The 18,073-nt window shown below is 36.6% G+C and overlaps 1 protein-coding gene across 11 annotated transcripts in view; it reads left to right on the top strand.

The window, feature by feature from the left end:
- LOC6604990 (gamma-aminobutyric acid receptor subunit beta) overlaps window positions 1–17,887 on the top strand; it is a 34,740-nt gene extending 16,853 nt beyond the window's left edge. For 3 of the 11 annotated variants that reach the window (XM_032719866.1, XM_032719867.1, XM_032719870.1), the window contains 6 exons: window positions 1,010–1,236; window positions 2,591–2,673; window positions 5,796–5,933; window positions 8,513–8,797; window positions 11,889–12,508; window positions 12,661–12,822. In XM_032719866.1, the coding sequence (XP_032575757.1) occupies window positions 1,010–1,236; window positions 2,591–2,673; window positions 5,796–5,933; window positions 8,513–8,797; window positions 11,889–12,508; window positions 12,661–12,822 (1,515 nt within the window). Of the gene's footprint in view, window positions 1–1,009; window positions 1,237–2,590; window positions 2,674–4,178; window positions 4,317–5,795; window positions 5,934–8,512; window positions 8,798–11,888; window positions 12,509–12,660 lie in introns of all 11 variants that reach the window. The other 8 variants (XM_032719874.1, XM_032719873.1, XM_032719872.1 and 5 more) reach the window with 6 other exon arrangements.
- The last annotated feature ends 186 nt before the right edge of the window (window positions 17,888–18,073 follow it).

The raw sequence follows: 18,073 nt of genomic DNA, 5'->3' as shown, positions 1-18,073 counted from the left end.
AAGCCCCCAAAAAACACTATCCATACACACACACACACACATAGCCGCCCACCACCCACAGATACAAAAGCACACAGATACAAACAGAGCAAACACAGCCAAATTGTTTGTCGTTTTACAATCCAATCCAATCCCCCTATCGACTCTGATTTTAAACAATCCAATCGTAGCCAAAAACGCTTAGCTTCGAGGCACAAAAAGCAGAACAAGAACAGCTGAAACAAAAGAGCCAAGCCAAAAAGCCAACGATATAAAACTGTATACTGTATAAAGCGTACAAATAACAATCTGCCAGCCTGTTGCCATAGATGCCGTAGTAGTCTAGTAATAATAACCCAACAAACCCCTGTTTAGTAGCCAGAAAAATGCCAAGCTACTTCACAATCACAGCAACGAATCCATACGAATATTTGTGAGAGGTTTCTGTACTACTTATATGCTTTACCCGATCCCAAGAACCCTTTCTATTTCTAATGTAAATAAGCTTAGTAATTTCATTTAATTCAGTTTCTTTTTAGTTTCATTAAAGATCTCAGTGCCGATCTATTAAAAAAAAAATACTCTGTATAAAGATTCAATTCGATGTTATTGCATGTTGTCTGAAGTCCCGCGTCCTTATGTCCCATCTTCCTGCATAAATTGATAACTTGAAATTGTTGCACGTTATGAATTCTCCTTGTTTTCCATTTGACGCAAGTTCTATCCTCGCGTGTTTGTTAAGTGTATCTGTTGTGCCCAAAATGAATAAAACTTTCTGCCTAGTTTTCACAAATTCTGTCTATCGATTTCTCAATGAATTTATTTTAGTTGATTGGAATATATTTTTGAACACACAAGACGTTTAGTTAGTAGTCGTTTAGTTAACTAGTTACGTAAGTTCTCACTGCCAATGTTTACTAATATGAATTACATCTCAATCTCTTTTTGCTACCTTTTCCCCCAATTAACGAAAACCGTATCGTATCGTGTCGAATCCGAATCGAATTGAATCAAATTGTGAATTGAATAGGACTTCACATTGGATTTTTACTTTCGTCAATTTTGGACCGATCCTCGTTTAGCGTATAGAAAACGACCTGGTGTAGAAACACTATCGGTTGGATCAGAGTTCATTAAGAATATTTGGGTACCTGACACCTTTTTTGTAAATGAAAAACAATCATATTTTCACATTGCAACAACCAGTAATGAATTCATACGTGTGCATCATTCTGGATCGATAACAAGAAGTATTAGGTAAAAACCACCTCAACTACTGCAACTTCAAACTCTACTTTCTCAATGAAAGCGAACATTAACATTTTTAATTGTCTGTATATGTGTATGTGTATTTAACTATTTTACAACTAACCCTACATCCAAAAAAACAAAACCAAAACAAAACCGAAAAACTAACCCCAAACCAACCAAAAAAAAAATACTTCAAACATTCTACTCTATCGTTAAAATTATCGTTTTTGGCCCTTTTTGCAACTAACTCTTTTTTTTCTGTGTGTGTATAAATCGATGTTGTAATTTACTAAATCGAATTGAAAATGGAAAATTTCTACAGAACGAAAAACAGTTTTCTTCCAAGCGATTAAGACTAATCAAGTGAGTTCAATTGGCAAGTGAAAGTGAAAGAAAGTTGGCACATTTCGAGCGAAGCAGCTCTTAATGATTTGTACATTTCATGAAAGTCATCGGTTAGAGGTGCAAACTGTGTGATTGTACTCTCGATACTATCGATTTTTATCTGGAAATCGTTTTAAATTCAATTTTAAGTTTTATTTTATGTGATGGTTCCAAAAATGCGTGTGGCCACATTTGTACTCAATTGGCTGATGAAAACATAAATCATTTCATAACATCGATAGAATGGAACTATACTATCCATCACTTCGACATCCCCAATTGTGTGGCTCATGAAAGATACAAACGCATTTCCCCCATACCAATCACAAGATCAAGAATCGTTAGACGACAACCATCGAATTCCAGGGATTGCATGACTATCGACGGTACCTTCTTTTGTCTCACGTGTTTTTGACACCGCAAAAAGGTTTGACTGGCCGCAGTAGCTCGGCTACTGGGCTCTCATTTTTCTACTACCTTTAAACAAGAATCTGTCCAAAATAGCCACAAAGCCCCAGAAGCCACCAAAAAAAAAAAGACCAAGAAACAAGCCACAAAATAAGTATGAGTAGCGTTTAGTTTTCGTAGCTCTAAGCAACTCTAAGCAACTAAACCAACGACAACTAAGTAAGCCAATTAATGTTAAACCCTGCGTAAGAGCCAATCGCCTCACTATCTACAACTAAACTGCCACTCAAAGTATCTCTCACTTACCAAAATAAAAAACAGCAGCAAAAATATATATAACAACTAGCTCATATCCAATTGAACTCGCTCTGTATGTAATGACTTGAATACCCTCAGTCCCCAGAACCTCGTAAATGTTGTGTGTATATAAAATAGTATGTAATTTTTTTGAAACCCTCTGCTCGTTTGTTTGTTGATGTACACCTGGTTGCCCATAAATTCGCTACTAATCGTATAATCTCTCTTTCCCCAAAACCCCCCCAAAAAAAATGTGAAATAATCCACTTAGATTGACTATTACCGCATCGTGTCCGATGAATCTACAATATTTCCCCATGGATCGCCAGCTGTGCCACATTGAAATCGAAAGCTGTAAGTACATTGATCTGAATTACTGATGAATTTTATGCCATGTAATAAACGACAAGAAATGATGATGATTAAGCTGTGAAAATTGTCAATGAATCATATGAAACAGAAATAACCAAAATGTGAACAAGAAACCAACTCATTCAGAATGTCGGCAGGGGAGTGGCCAAAATGAAGTGATTTTTGGCCCAGAAAATTGCGCAATTGTTCAGTGTTGTCGAGAGCTTTGCAATTACCTGTTATTTTAGCCAGTAGCCTGCACCTTTTAGCCACCATCTGCACTCAGTTTTGGCCACTCCAAAAATGCCGAGCTCAACTCTCAAGCAAAGGCCGTGCGCTGTTTGTTCGGTGTGGGCAGAAAATCGAAAACAAGCTTATGTGAAAGAAACCAAACCGAAACAATTGAAATGCAAGCAAGTAAATTTTAAGTGCCACAGATACAGAACACACACACACACTTACACGCCCGAAACAAATTCGATTGAGAATGAAAAAGCAATTAAGTCGCCTTTGATATGAACAATTGTGAACAGAGCAATTATGTTGCCACAAATAGCAGGAAATCGAATTGAATTTACGTCAATTTAATTGTCTTTAGACAGAGGTTAGGCCAAGGAGTTGAATTTAAATCCTAGCTCTCAATAGATTTGTTTTTACGTTCGAATATCTATTTTCAGTTCATTGTGCATATTTTGTTCCATCAAAATTGTCCCCACGCCCCACCAACGAACCAACTCATGCAATTACTCAAATAGTTCTTGCCCCTCCCCACCTCAGATACTTTTTGGTCATTTATGTTTGTTTTTTGAAACCACCGAAGAATAAAAGTTCAAGTGTCACATGCAAACCCAGTTCATGTGCATTATTATCTGCATCTACCCGAATGTTCTACCCAACAGCTATCAACCAGCAAACAGTAACTATAATATATCACTATCCACAGTTCACAATATCATGGCGCTAAAATCATGCAGAAGATTGGTTGGTTTTCGGTCGCCTTCTCAATTTCAGCAACCGCAGAAGGTTCCAGCCCATGAATAATATCAGATGATTCTTGTGAAACCGAAAACGATACATCTTTTTTGCCTCTGTCTTTAACTCGAATTATGCCCTTAAAGCCCCTGTAAGCCTAAGTTTATTATACTACATATACTGTAAGTCAAAACCCATACACAGCACGCTTTTGCTTAAGATCTATCTATTGTATATACGTTCGATATGAATTTCTTTGTCAAAACTCGCCACAGAAATCGGTTTCGAGTTATGCCACACCCACACTCACCCTATTTATAAGACTCTCTTTATTCCGAAACAACATCGAGTGTGTGAGTTAAGTATTCTGTGTATAAGTCCCAGAAACCATCCAACACCAAACCCAAAACAGAACAAACAAACAATAACATCAATTAATTAACAACTGAACCCCCTTTTTGCAACAACAACAACTACTACAACTACAACTCAACAACTACAACAATCCAACAACAATGTTCTTCAACAACATGCAGTCGGTTACACGATGCGAGATATCCGATATTTCTGGAGAGATGGACTGAGTAGTGTTGGCATGAGCAGTGAGGTCGAACTACCGCAGTTCCGAGTTTTGGGACACAGGCAGAGGGCGACCGAAATAAACCTAACCACAGGTACCCCCATACATTAAAAAATCATACCAAATCGTAAAAATCTATGTATATATATATACTTATATATATGCAAAAAAAAAAAAAAAACATGAATATAATCACATTACCATTTCCTTTGTTTTTGACGAGCATTTTTCAATGAACTTTTATCCGTTTTGCGTTTGTCGTAATGAATTTTCGTAATCGTATTTTGTTTTTGTGTTTCCGATAAACGGGTTAGCGCATATCCAAGTACCGAAACACGCACCTCTAACCAATTGAAGTTTTTTGTTCATTTCCGTCTACTTCTACTGTTCCTTCACCAATAAATATATTTAACTATATCTCTATTTCTCGAGTGCTAACTGTAACTTGTGCTACTAACCAGAAACAATCGAACCAACCTCCCATCTAAACCACATATAAACATAAATATATATATTTTGTTTGAAGTGTCCTCTACTAACCTCTGTTGTGACTACTCGTTGATTTGTTGTTTATTCTCTATTCATCTATTGTTTTGCTTATACGTTCTATTCGTTTGATTAACCGATCAGTAAAGCAGCAGTTAGTGACGTAGTGAGCGTTAGCTAGGCCCAGCAGTTATGATTTCTGGTTCCCCATTTCCGTTTCCGTTTCCATTTCAGTTCGTTTCGAGTCGCAAGAGAGTCCAGTTTCGTTTGCTTGGGTAGGCAAAAGCAACTAAAACGCAAATAAAAGCTAAGAAACTACTTAAGTAAAGGCCTGAAAACAATGTAAAAGCCTTAGACTTAAAAACAGAAGACACAAGAGCACCCATTTCTGACACCAAAACAATTAGATATGCTAAGCCATAAGTTTTCTAGTCTTAAGCAACCCTACTACTGCCAATAAGAACAAACAGTAGCTGTAAGTCGAACAGAGCGTGCCTACTGAAAGCTCATCAATCTTTATCATAGTTACGCTTTGCCAATGGAAATCTAACAATTATAATGCATTTTTAGCGCAATTGTAATATACGAACCATCTTTAATGATCTTAGAGTTTCTTCTCGATGGAATAAATCAAAAAATATATTTTTGAACAACACTTAAAGCGACAAGTTCTGAATGAGACTATTAATGCAACCGAACCAAATCGAAAATGTTCAACCAAAAAGGAAGACCAAAAACCAAATAATAACAAACAAAACAAAAATGAATTGAAAACACACTGCGAATGAATTGTATTGAATTGTTTATGAAATTTTCTATGATAGAATAGAACTTATTAATAGTCTCACGAAATGTATTTTTTGTTTTATGCATATTTTTCGTCTACAACAACGACAACCTCACCACCGAACTGTGCCAACAACAACAACAACTACAACAACTGTAATATAAACTCGCCTAAACAAATACCAAAAACTAAACACCAAACTGTACAAAATTCAACTTGCAAACATAACTACAACCTACAACGAATACAACAACAACAACCACAACTACAACAACCACCAACTATATACACCATATATAGTCGGCTACACGATGCGTGACATCCGCTATAAATGGAACGAAGGCCCCAACTCGGTCGGTGTCTCGAGTGAGGTTTCGCTGCCCCAATTTAAGGTCTTGGGTCATCGGCAAAGAGCTATGGAAATCAGTCTTACCACAGGTACCTGTAGACGGTTACCGATTTTCTTTCAAACTTTACTTTTACCTATATATATTTACGATAATACCGATGATGACATATCTATATATAACTACTATATATAAATATATCGTTTTGATTTTGCGTTTTCGATTCAATTCTAATCTTCAGGCCTTTCGTTTCAATAATTTCTTTTCTCCTTTCGTTTTCTCAATTCGAAATAATTTCCAAGCAGCATTTTGTACAAAGCTCTCCAAATTCAAAAACTAGAAAAAAAACACAGGCTTGCCAAATATCTTGGGCTAACTATCGGTGTAATCGAACCCGGCTTCAAGCACTCAATGATTGAATCAATCATGAAGTTAGTGCTTCAAGCAGGGTTGCTCCGCGATACAGGAAATGCATGTTAAGCATCTTAAGACTTTTTACGTAATTTATTTTCCATTTTAGCTAGCGTTTGTTTCATCAACTAATCTAATACATAGCATACCAAATACCAAGCAATAAAGTTAAAAAATAATATTAACTATATCAACAAGTGCATTCAACATTAGCCCACTTCATAGTCTAGAGTCCAGAGAGCCTGATATAGATTGAGACCAAGTCTTAGTCTTTTCCCACTTTAACTCGTACTCGAACCTACCGGATACTGTTCATATATCTTTAAACGCAAATTCAACGCATGTTACAAGCTAGCAACAATTTTCCGATTTAGTTCGTTCATCGTATGATTTTCCTTTGTGCTTTCATTTTATTTTCGAAATCTCAGTTGATTGTGCCTTGATTTCAACGCTCATAAGTTCATACTTTACAGCGAACCATGACAAGAACAGAAACCAAAATATATAAACGAAGCAGACAAACCCAATTTTCATCATTGGCAATGCCAAAAAAATACAACAAAAATCGAACTAAATTAAAGAGAAATCAATATGAGATTGAAAAACAATTCACCTAGCGACCTTTGTATTATAAAACCAAACAAGCAAAGTGAAATTAATCATATGCAAAAAAACCCGAGAACATAAAGTAATCGATATAGCAAAGCTTAACTGAATATGGCTTTTCCTTAGTAAATCATGCTTTTGATTTATGCCTGACATTATTACAACATAATCAACCAATTTTTTAAGCTGCCAAACACCCAAACTCATGCTCACACTCACACCCCCACACATGGAACACATAATTTTATTAACTAGTCACTGAAATTAGTTTTTACTACCAACTACAACAACAGCTATCTACAAACGTATTTACCACTAATTTAAAACGCTATCGAAACTCATTAGCATAATCAAACAAAAAACCAAGAACAATCGACACCAAACATTCTGTATTGTAAATCAACAACAACTACAACAAAAGCATTAATATTAAAATCCGAAATCGAAAAAGTAATGCAAAATAAATTAAAATTTCAATCAACTCACATACGTAAAAAGCATTCAAACGTTTGCAAAATTAACGAAAAAGCGACAATGATAAGTTCAAATCCATTTATACATATTAAATATATATATATTTACATATGACCAGTTTAAAATATACAACAAATATATATATATATATATCGAAAAAACAAAACGCCCTCCCAAGCATGCTCTCATCTTACAAAGTTTCTTTTACCAAATAAATATAACTATAGACAAATAGCCACAAATTTCAGGCCATTCAAATGCTCCTAATTAGGTCTTAGACTAGCTGCCTCAATTTTGTATACTTTTATTTAACTATTTCTTGAGATTTGCGGTCAGTTTTAGTTATTTTAATGCAAGCCACTTTTATTCCTAAAGTATTTGTGACTAACCATCTACATAATAAAACCTGAATTAATTTCCTAATAACAACGATTATTGCTTCGGGTAAATCGAAGCGAGGACATCCTTGCACAATAATCCCTAATAAAACCTAAAACAAATTATATATGAATGGCATTCAATTTGAAATGCAATTAACATCTATTTTAATGTGGACGTTCTGCAAGGATAAATGTGGAATGCATAGAATATTTCTTCAAGTTTAGTTCTTGACCTAGCTTTGACTTGACAATTGCCATTTCGTTTATAGCCCATACTTAAGTACTTAAATATATTTGGTTATTGAAGTATTGCCTGCTTGATAACGAAGCGTCGCATAGATCGAAACTAACAATGTTTCCCGGAAGGTGCCAGCCAATCATGATTTCATATAAAAAAGCGCTCATATTTTAATTATATATTTTATTTTGAAATAATACGTTACCTTTTTCTTGTTGAGTTTCGATTTAATTTTTGTGTATTATTTTGGTGATGAATAACGAAATGATGAATTAAATAGAGCTGACAAGCAATCAGAGGCTTCTACTTAAAGTAAAATATCTACAAAAATCAGAATATTAGAACATACAATGCCATTGACTACTTGCCAGCTCTAGTGCCAAAATTGTTTGTAAATATTTGCAAATAAAATCCATTTAGCGAACTAATACTAATAAATTTGTATACATCTCTACTCTCTCTCTCTCTTTCTTTTTCCAAACATAAAACACGCTGATGCAACGAAAAATCGAAATTGAAATTAACTAAATAATCGAAAATAATCGCAATTGGCGCGGGCAGGCAACTATTCGCGTTTAGCCTGCGAAATTCAGTTCGTGCGTTCGATGGGCTACTACCTTATACAAATCTACATACCCTCTGGACTGATCGTTATTATATCATGGGTATCATTTTGGCTCAATCGCAATGCAACGCCGGCGCGTGTGGCGCTCGGTGTGACAACCGTGTTGACAATGACCACTTTGATGTCGTCAACAAATGCGGCGCTGCCAAAGATTTCGTACGTCAAGTCGATTGACGTCTATCTGGGAACATGCTTCGTTATGGTCTTTGCCAGTCTACTGGGTAAACAAACAACTACCGATTCCCCTAAAAACCGATTCCAAACAACCGACTACCCATTGAGCGAAAATCCAACCAGTAGCAAAACGATTTTCCCCATATATCTCTCTATCTCTCTCACACCAAACACACACTCACACTCACAAGCAGCGGATCCATATGGATTCCGAATTTATCATTTCTTATATCCTTATCATTTCGATATTACTGGCCAAGTTAAACAGAGCCAGCTTTCAGTTACTCGTTACTTAAACCACACTTTTGCCAGCTTTCTGTGCCACGCTTAGCGTTGAGCAAATCAATCTTGCAGATACATAAAAAAAAAAAGAAAACACACTAGTTTCCTCGGCAAAACGATCTGCGTCTTCGGAAATTGCGTTCTAAATATTTAACTGATTGGCTAAATGCGAAAACGCAGCAGAGTTTTGACCAAACCACAGTAGTTTAATATCTATTTAAACTTAAACTTAAAACTATTTCGCATTTCTTATGGAGCCAAAGGACCAGATAAAGTCTATCCATAGGGATGCTGAAATGCACTGCACCTGAGGCACTGTAAAGGGGTCAAACGCCTAAATGATATGAAGCTTGAAATATGTTCTATTTAAATTCTCTATAAATTCAATTTGTTAAACATTAGTAAATTTTGAACTTTTTATCAAATGTATCTCAAGTTTCGGTGGTGACCTCGCGTAATGCTAACTTTAATTTTCTCTCTAACTATCTAACATCTAAAACAATTCTCAAGCAACAACTTACACCCACAACTACAACAACTCCAACAAACAGCAACAACAACAGCAAGAAAAGCAAAAAAAATGATGAAAATAAGAATTAAAAGAAAACTGCAAAGAAACAAATCTCTTTTTTCGTATTTGTATGTTCTTGTTAATTTTTCAATACAAAGAAATACTATCATCCAAAGAAAATGTATGCAAATTCATAGATACGCGCCTGCGAATCGAGCGTAAAGGCACGAAAATTTACCCCCAACGTCCCACCTGTCCCAACTGTTTTGCACCTCGCACCTAGAATCGAAGCATGCTTCAGCCAAAATGAAAAAAGAAAAGATACACAAAAATAAACCGAATACCATCCTACAAAAGCAAAGCCTCTCCATGTGTACGAGCTCGTACATATGCCCATCTATTTTAATAGCCGACTCAGGTTGAGTTTGTGTTCGAGCACCCAAGACGAACAAATCGAACACACTTCAACCTGAAATGGTACCCAGATATCAATATACGCCCAGCTTCCGCCAAAATGCAAAAATGCAAGCTGCAAAAATCGCAAGCCGAAAAAAATGTACAAACAAAATAACAACGCACCTTAACCAAATCAAAATCGAAACCAGGGTACGTGTAGTACGATCTAAAAAATATATATTTATCACCAAATAAAAATCATGAGAGGGAGCGCATCAAAAAAAAAACGAAACCAGCATGCCCTGCGCCACACCTGGCTTGACTCGCGATTGAATTGAATCAAAAAACAAGTACGAAAAAATATGAAACAGACACAAAACACTGTAAATATGGTTCAACAAGTCGTCGATCAACAGCCAGAAGACGCAGCCCCGAAGACTCTACAAGACAACTGAGCCCCGTTAGAAAAAATACAAGGGAGCCTAAGAAAGTGCGACTACAAAAGACCAAAAGTATCTTAAAGATACAAGTATCTGCGATTTGGAGCTCTCAAGTTTGGGTCACTTAAAGGGGTGACCCAGACATGAAGGCTGCCAAATTGCCAAAAAAAAACAAAATATATATACAAAAAATCGAACCAGATAAAAAACCTCCAGAGGTTAGGTAAGATATCATTCGTAGTCTGCTTTCTTTTTTGTTCTATTGGCTTTTTGCAGCGATTGGTTACCTTGTTTTTCGCTGGTAAGTACTCTCGTTACTAGTTACTCGTTACTCGTTTCTGTTCCGCCCCTGTTCTATTTACCTTCATCGGCGAGTATGCGTTTTCAAAGAACCCCTCTTTTGAAAATACCCTTCACAAAAACACAGCTCAATTGAAATCTGAACCCGTAACATATCCAAGGATAATGACAACTCGAGAGAAGCTCAAAACCAGGAACAAAGCAGCTACAAAACAAAAATCGAATTGAAAAAACGCTGGAAATTTTCGTGTCCTTTATAACAGGCGACCCTGTTCGATGAATTTGCATTTAAGGCACGCACATGAACATTTTCCTTGAATGATGGTCTCAACTGCAGGAATAAATGTGTACATAAATCGTTTGGCTTACAAATGACTTTTTCCACTCATTTCACAAAAACAACCAAACAACTACAACCAGAACAGCCTTAAACACGGACACTCACATTCACACTCATATAGACACTCACACAGCAACACACACACTTTGTCTCCTTCTCTGTCTCTCTAGAATATTGCTAACTCACTCACACACAAGACTTGCTTTATTCGAATTTTCCTTTGCCTGGCTAAAATGGAGATACGAAAAGAAAATCACTTTAATTTTTGATTTCACTTACCCCAAATAACCAGAAACACTGCAATATTTGCCCTTCAAACGACTCTAAATGTTACTTATAGTCTATATAGTCCCCCGATAAGCCCCATCCTTAATCCACCCCCAAGTTTATACCCCCCTCGCTCACCTCTTATAGACGTTGTGCAAAAATGAACTGAAAATTGATTGCGAAATTCTTGATGGAAATTAAATTTCTTTTGTTTTTCTATTTGTCTTTCCTTGTATCCGACATTAAATCGAAACCGTATACGAAACCCACCCGCACCAAATTACCAAATATACAATGCTACAATCTATCCAACTATATATATCTGACAACTACTACTACAACAACCAAATATATCATCCGAACTTCATGCGGCAAACGACCACGACTCAAAATTCTTGAACTGCATCCGCATATCAACCTATTCTAACAAATCAAAAACCCCCCTCCAAAAACCACCAAATCGTATGCCAAACCGTCCATCAATAATCAAAAACTATCTATCCATCGACAAAATTCCAAAATCTGTACGAATATTCGAATTGCAATCTGTTCAATCAAAATCAAATATCAAAATCGTTATCGTATCGTATCGCAATCAATAGAATACGCCACGGTCGGCTACATGGCAAAACGAATTCAAATGCGAAAACAAAGATTTATGGCGATCCAAAAGATAGCCGAACAGAAAAAGCAACAGCTCGACGGAGCGAACCAACAGCAGGCGAATCCCAATCCCAATGCTAATGTGGGTGGACCCGGAGGTGTGGGCGTTGGACCCGGCGGACCCGGAGGACCCGGTGGCGGGGTCAATGTGGGCGTCGGTATGGGCATGGGACCGGAACATGGCCACGGGCATGGACACCACGCCCACAGCCATGGACATCCGCATGCGCCCAAGCAAACAGTGAGTAACCGCCCAATCGGCTTTTCCAATATCCAACAAAACGTTGGTACGCGCGGTTGCTCGATAGTGGGACCCTTGTTCCAGGAGGTGAGATTCAAGGTCCACGACCCGAAGGCCCACTCCAAGGGCGGGACGCTGGAGAATACGGTGAATGGCGGACGCGGCGGTCCGCAATCGCATGGACCGGGTCCGGGCCAGGGCGGCGGACCGCCCGGCGGTGGCGGAGGCGGTGGAGGCGGTGGCGGACCGCCCGAGGGCGGTGGCGATCCGGAGGCAGCGGTTCCAGCCCATCTCCTGCATCCGGGAAAAGTAAAAAAGGTAAAGGTAAAGATCGTACATAATGCGGCGATTTTTAAAAGGTTGATCCGCTCCAGAAACAGTTTCTAATCTCTTTCGTTACCCCCACCAACCACCCATACCCGATCAATCCTTGATCCTCGATCGAATCCCGATCTTCATTCCACCAACAGGACATCAACAAGCTGCTGGGCATCACGCCCTCCGACATCGACAAGTACTCACGCATCGTGTTCCCCGTGTGCTTCGTGTGCTTCAACCTGATGTACTGGATCATCTACCTGCATGTCAGCGACGTGGTCGCCGATGATCTGGTGCTCCTGGGCGAGGAGTAGGGCGTCGTCCTCAAGCGGCGCAAGCAGTCGAGGGCGTGGCCCAAGGACACAGGAGTGAACAGCGCGCGAGAGAGTCAAACTTGGCAGGGCGCTGAAAAACCACACAAAAAATAAAAAACGCAGAAACCAAAACCCGCAAAAAAATACAGAAAAATAGGCACAAAAAAAAACGAAGCGGAAACAAAACTAATTTTAACTAGCGATATGAAAATGCAAAGGCAGAAGAGTTTATTGTTTAATACAATTGCGGAAAGGACACACACACATATTACAAGGTCGAAAGCAAAGAATATTGTTAAATAGATTTACACAGAATATAAAAGAAAACATAAAGAAAACAACATTAGCATTAACAACCAAACGAGTATAAATGAATGAAGAATAATCAAAAGCAACAGATTAGCAAATTGTAGTGAAAATTATATAACGAAAGGCATAAGTGAAGGAGTTGAGGAGAATTATGAACCGACAAAAAACCATTTCAACCACAAATATAACGATCAAAAATCATACGCAACATAGGCATTAAACGGAAACGAACGATGACATTGAGAAACCCTCGAAATAGCGCAGTCGATAAGTTGATTTCAACACACCAAAATACTAGACGTTAAATAATTTCCATTATCTTTGCGGCGATTTTGAGTTTAAGTTTAAGATACGAACGACCTTTGCTTCCCACTTCAAAAGCAAAACACCCGGAGAGTCTTCCTCTAATTTAAGTGCGTTCCCCCTCCCTTTTAGCTGCACGCTCCCAGTAACCGCAATGAAAACCAATCCTGAACTTAACCGATACTTAACCGGTACTCACTATGCTGATCCATTGATTGCCCATTCAGTTGGTTGATTTGATTTATTCAGAACTGACTTAGCGCTTCCAAGTGAAATGGCCAAATTTATTAGAAATCAAAATGTAGTAAAGAGGAACAATTTCGACAATTGCAAATCAGTTTGGCGAATGATTTCGTTAAGTTAACTTTAAATGTATATCGAACACGAGGCAGTCACGTAAGATCGAGTGGTTTTTAATCATTTGCATAAGACACAACCCAAAAGCCACACATACACACTCAACTCGACACGGATGTTATCGATTACTTTGGAGCGCACCTTTTATAAGAAAGCATCGGAGTTAAGTCATACAAATAGTTAGTGCAATTGACATAGCGAAATAATAGTATGAACGATAACGATTCATTTTAGTTACACCAATTTTTATATCAACTTTAAACTAACAACAAATTATTCAATATGCACTCACTCACTCACGAACACAAGAATCAAACTGAAACCGATATAAAAACAAAAACTTTTCGAAAACCACTTTGCGGCACCGTAAGAAATCAATCTAAAGTCTAAGTGAAATTTTCAAACGCAAGTAAGCCCAATAAATACCAGTTAATTAAAAACGAATACAAATAGAACATAGAATATAAAGAGTACACAAGTATGAATGAAACTGCCTAAGAAAAATAGCATATAAGTTATAACAAATAGTTGCTAAAACAAGAAAAAACCAAACAAAAAATTGAACGAAGACAATTGATTTTCAATTTGTAAATACAAACAGAAGACAGTCGGAACATTCTCAAAGCAAAGTAGGAGCAAAACTTCGCAATTAAACTTAGTTAATGTAATCGGGTCCGATTAAGCGATTAACTCGGATGCGTTCAAGCAGTCAATAAAGCGATAAGCAAACAAAAGATAATTATACTTACGATGCACCGTCTTAAGTTAGCCTAATGTCACACAGATACACACCAACACACTGACAGGCAGACAGAATGGGACACAGATACTCGACGTATATATCGACATATACATATATATATATATATATTTGAATTTTCGCTCAAGTTCCTCGATGAATCACAGACACAAAGAGAAAGAAACAAAAGAGTTAAGTTAATTCTAACACATAAATTAAAGGCAAGTGAGTTTAACTTTAAACGTAAAATAAAGAAATTAAAATACAATTTAGCACAATGGAGATAACTAAGCAAGCCATACCAAAATATCATCAATGAATTTTAATTTAGTGTTTATGATTAGTGCAAGTGCAGATCAGATCGTAAGGCTAAAGAATTTTGTACAGTTAGCTAAAGTTAAAGCTAGGATTTAGTTAAGCGCCATAATATGGCCAAAACACACACACACACACACACAGACAACCACACGTATATGTACATAGAGTATGGCTTAAGGCGACACAAGTATATGAGATATACATATATTCATATAACGTATTTAGGCACCTACGTATATGTAGCACGAGTTTTTTATATGTAAACCAAACCAAATTGAACCCTATTCCCTATGGAAAACGAGAAAATCACAAAAACAATTAACTGTATATACGAAAAGTACTTATGAATGGAAGACAGGCAGCGTAGGCGAATGCGGATGGCGGTGACCCAAAATGGATCAGCTATGGAACCCTAGATATACTTAAGACGAAACCTTTAACCCTTCTTAAGGACTACCTAACCAATTCAGCAGAACGACTACAGAAGAGAACCCAAGGAAAATTACTTTATTAACGATCTAGACAGACACAAACACTCACTGACACAAGTTGAAACAATTGAAACAATTATGAAATAAAAGATGGAGTCGTGACTCGACTATTCGATACCCTTTAGCCACAACCTCCATCGTCTGTCTGCTCTACGTCAAAATGCACCAAGAGTCCTTACCCATTTTGTACCAACATTTGGCTAAAGAGTATCACAAATCTTAACTAGGAATCTGAGCGAAAGAAAGCAATATAAGGTTTACCAAAATAATAATTGATTTAACAATTAATTTATTATTTACTGAGCCAAGTGAAACGGATTTGAAGCAAACTGCAATTGAGATCAACCAGCCATACAAAACATTCCCCAAGAAAATAGTTATGATCCGAGACTCGGCAACATAAAAGTGAAATCGGTGATATGGAACATAAATAATATATATCTGCTTATATATAAAAAAAAAAACAGTCACACAATTATATATAGATATATTTTGTAGCTATACAAGTCATAAATCAATTATGTTACCGAAGACAGAAATCAAAATGTTTACAAATGGCTGAAGTTCATTCGTAAAAATTCTATAAAATAAATAATCCCTATAAATGAGGTCAAATAAATTTTTGATGCGACAACAACAACAACAAATAGCTGCTCAACGGTTTCGGAGCGTATTTCCAAAGAACGTAAATTAATGATGAAAAAAAACCATTTTAGTTGTAAACAATGCAAAGGCGAAATAGTTGACAAACATTTTTAAAGAAAAGAAAACACACTTAATGGCAAATTGATGCGTTTAATTTTTCATATGGAATTTTTTACTCTACAACCTAGTTTACGATATTATTTGTGGAAATGGAAAACCAAGAAATTTAGTTGCCCATAGTGAGGACTTTTTTATAAAAGAAAAACAAATTAACGACGCAAGACGATGATATGCATATGTACGTGCTGCGTATGCAAGAGCATTTAGGACAACAACAAAAACAATGAGGACGGAGCATTAAAAAAACGATGAAAATATGTAAAATGTTAAATTATACACACAATGAAATGTTTGAAGCATTTTTGGTGTCGCTGTTTAGACGGCGGCACCAACACCAACGTTTTATAAAGCAACCGAAAGAGAGAAATAAATAAGTAAATCTATATTGATGATCGATATATACGTGATGCGATGTAATAATTACGTATGTATGCATATGATGTATATTTAATTATATATTATATATGTATGGTGGTCTCAAAAACAAACAAGCAAAACCAAAAATGAAATTCTAAAGTATTTAGATAAGCAAACCAACAAGTTGAGAGCCCTAGATTAAGTTGTACCACACAATACACAGATGCAGATACAGAAACTGAAACAGATACAGATACAGATACACTGATAAAAACCGGAACCCAGTTCATGCAGATTGCACCGAAAGCGTAATTAAAAACATTTTTAAAGTGAATTCAAAGTTAATGCAAGTGAATATTATTATTGAGAAATAGTCTATAACCCTAGGCAGCAAGACGAGATATTGATTGAACCATGAATTGTTAGAATGATAAAACACACTAATCACACACCACACATACTTACGGTTGTACGTTGCATACTCTTAGTTTGTTATTAAACAAATCCTCCTGAGTCCGCATCATTGTCCGTTGAATCCTTTGCTCAAGCAAATTAAAAAAAAAAATTCGCAAATTTGTTATTACATTTTTAGGATGAGGGACCCCAGAAACTAAAATTCCCCAACAAAGATAACCCTTCCGCGGGCCCTGGCTACTGAAATATATATATGTGTGTATGATTTGTTAGCCATCAATTTACCAGCTTCAAGTCTCATACCATCGTCGTCGAGCAGTTACAGCTATCGAAAGCTGATCGAGGAGCAGTGTTGTTTCTATATATAATTTTTGGTTTTATCCGTCCATCAAAAAGAGTTCCTAAATGCAATAAATGAACATGTTTTATGATTACCAGCCAGCCGGCCTGCAATCTGTTAGGACCCCAAACAAAAATCCTAGTTCACATTGGTCTGCTGTCAATTATTGGTTCCACAGCCCCTCATTCCCAGAATTTCGGTTGCTCAACCCATTGGCCTCGGAAACCCCAAAATGAAACACCCACACCCACATAAGTATATAAGCAAGCTATGTTTGAGGAGCCTCGGATTGGGAGGGAAAAGCAAGAGGAATAATTTAAAACGTAATGCGTATGTAATGATTGATCACTGATCACAAATTTTGACTGTGTTAATTTCGTTATATAAAATGAAAAACAAAATTAAGAAATAACCAAAAAAAGGAAAACTGAGATGAGAATAATTATCTATAGCATAAAAATGATAAACACACAAACACAAACATAATTAAAAAAGGGAAAATAATAAGAGATGAGTGTTACAAGAAAGTAAATGATAAAACCCAAGAAGAAACCTATATTATTAAGTTAAATACTAAAACTAAAAACATACAAAGGGAAAAAATGCAAACCAAGAAGGAATATTATAATATTGCAATGAAGTGAATATAAATAAAGATATGTAAAAAAATTACAACCCATTGAGTTTTATTTTAAGTACCCCAATAAAACACAACCCTATTTTTTTTTCTTGCTTTAAAGTGGAAATTTTATTTGTTAGTTTTTCGAACAGAAGGTACGTAAACTATGACTTAAAACATTGATTAACTCACTGGGCGGGGTCAAAAATTACATACAATTCAGTTTGCGACTTACATAT

Source organism: Drosophila sechellia, chromosome 3L, assembly GCF_004382195.2.
Source record: "Drosophila sechellia strain sech25 chromosome 3L, ASM438219v1, whole genome shotgun sequence".
In the NCBI taxonomy this organism is placed as follows: Eukaryota; Metazoa; Arthropoda; class Insecta; order Diptera; family Drosophilidae; genus Drosophila; species Drosophila sechellia.
Note: the sequence above shows the minus strand (reverse complement) of the source record. Positions and strands in the feature narration are given on the sequence as shown.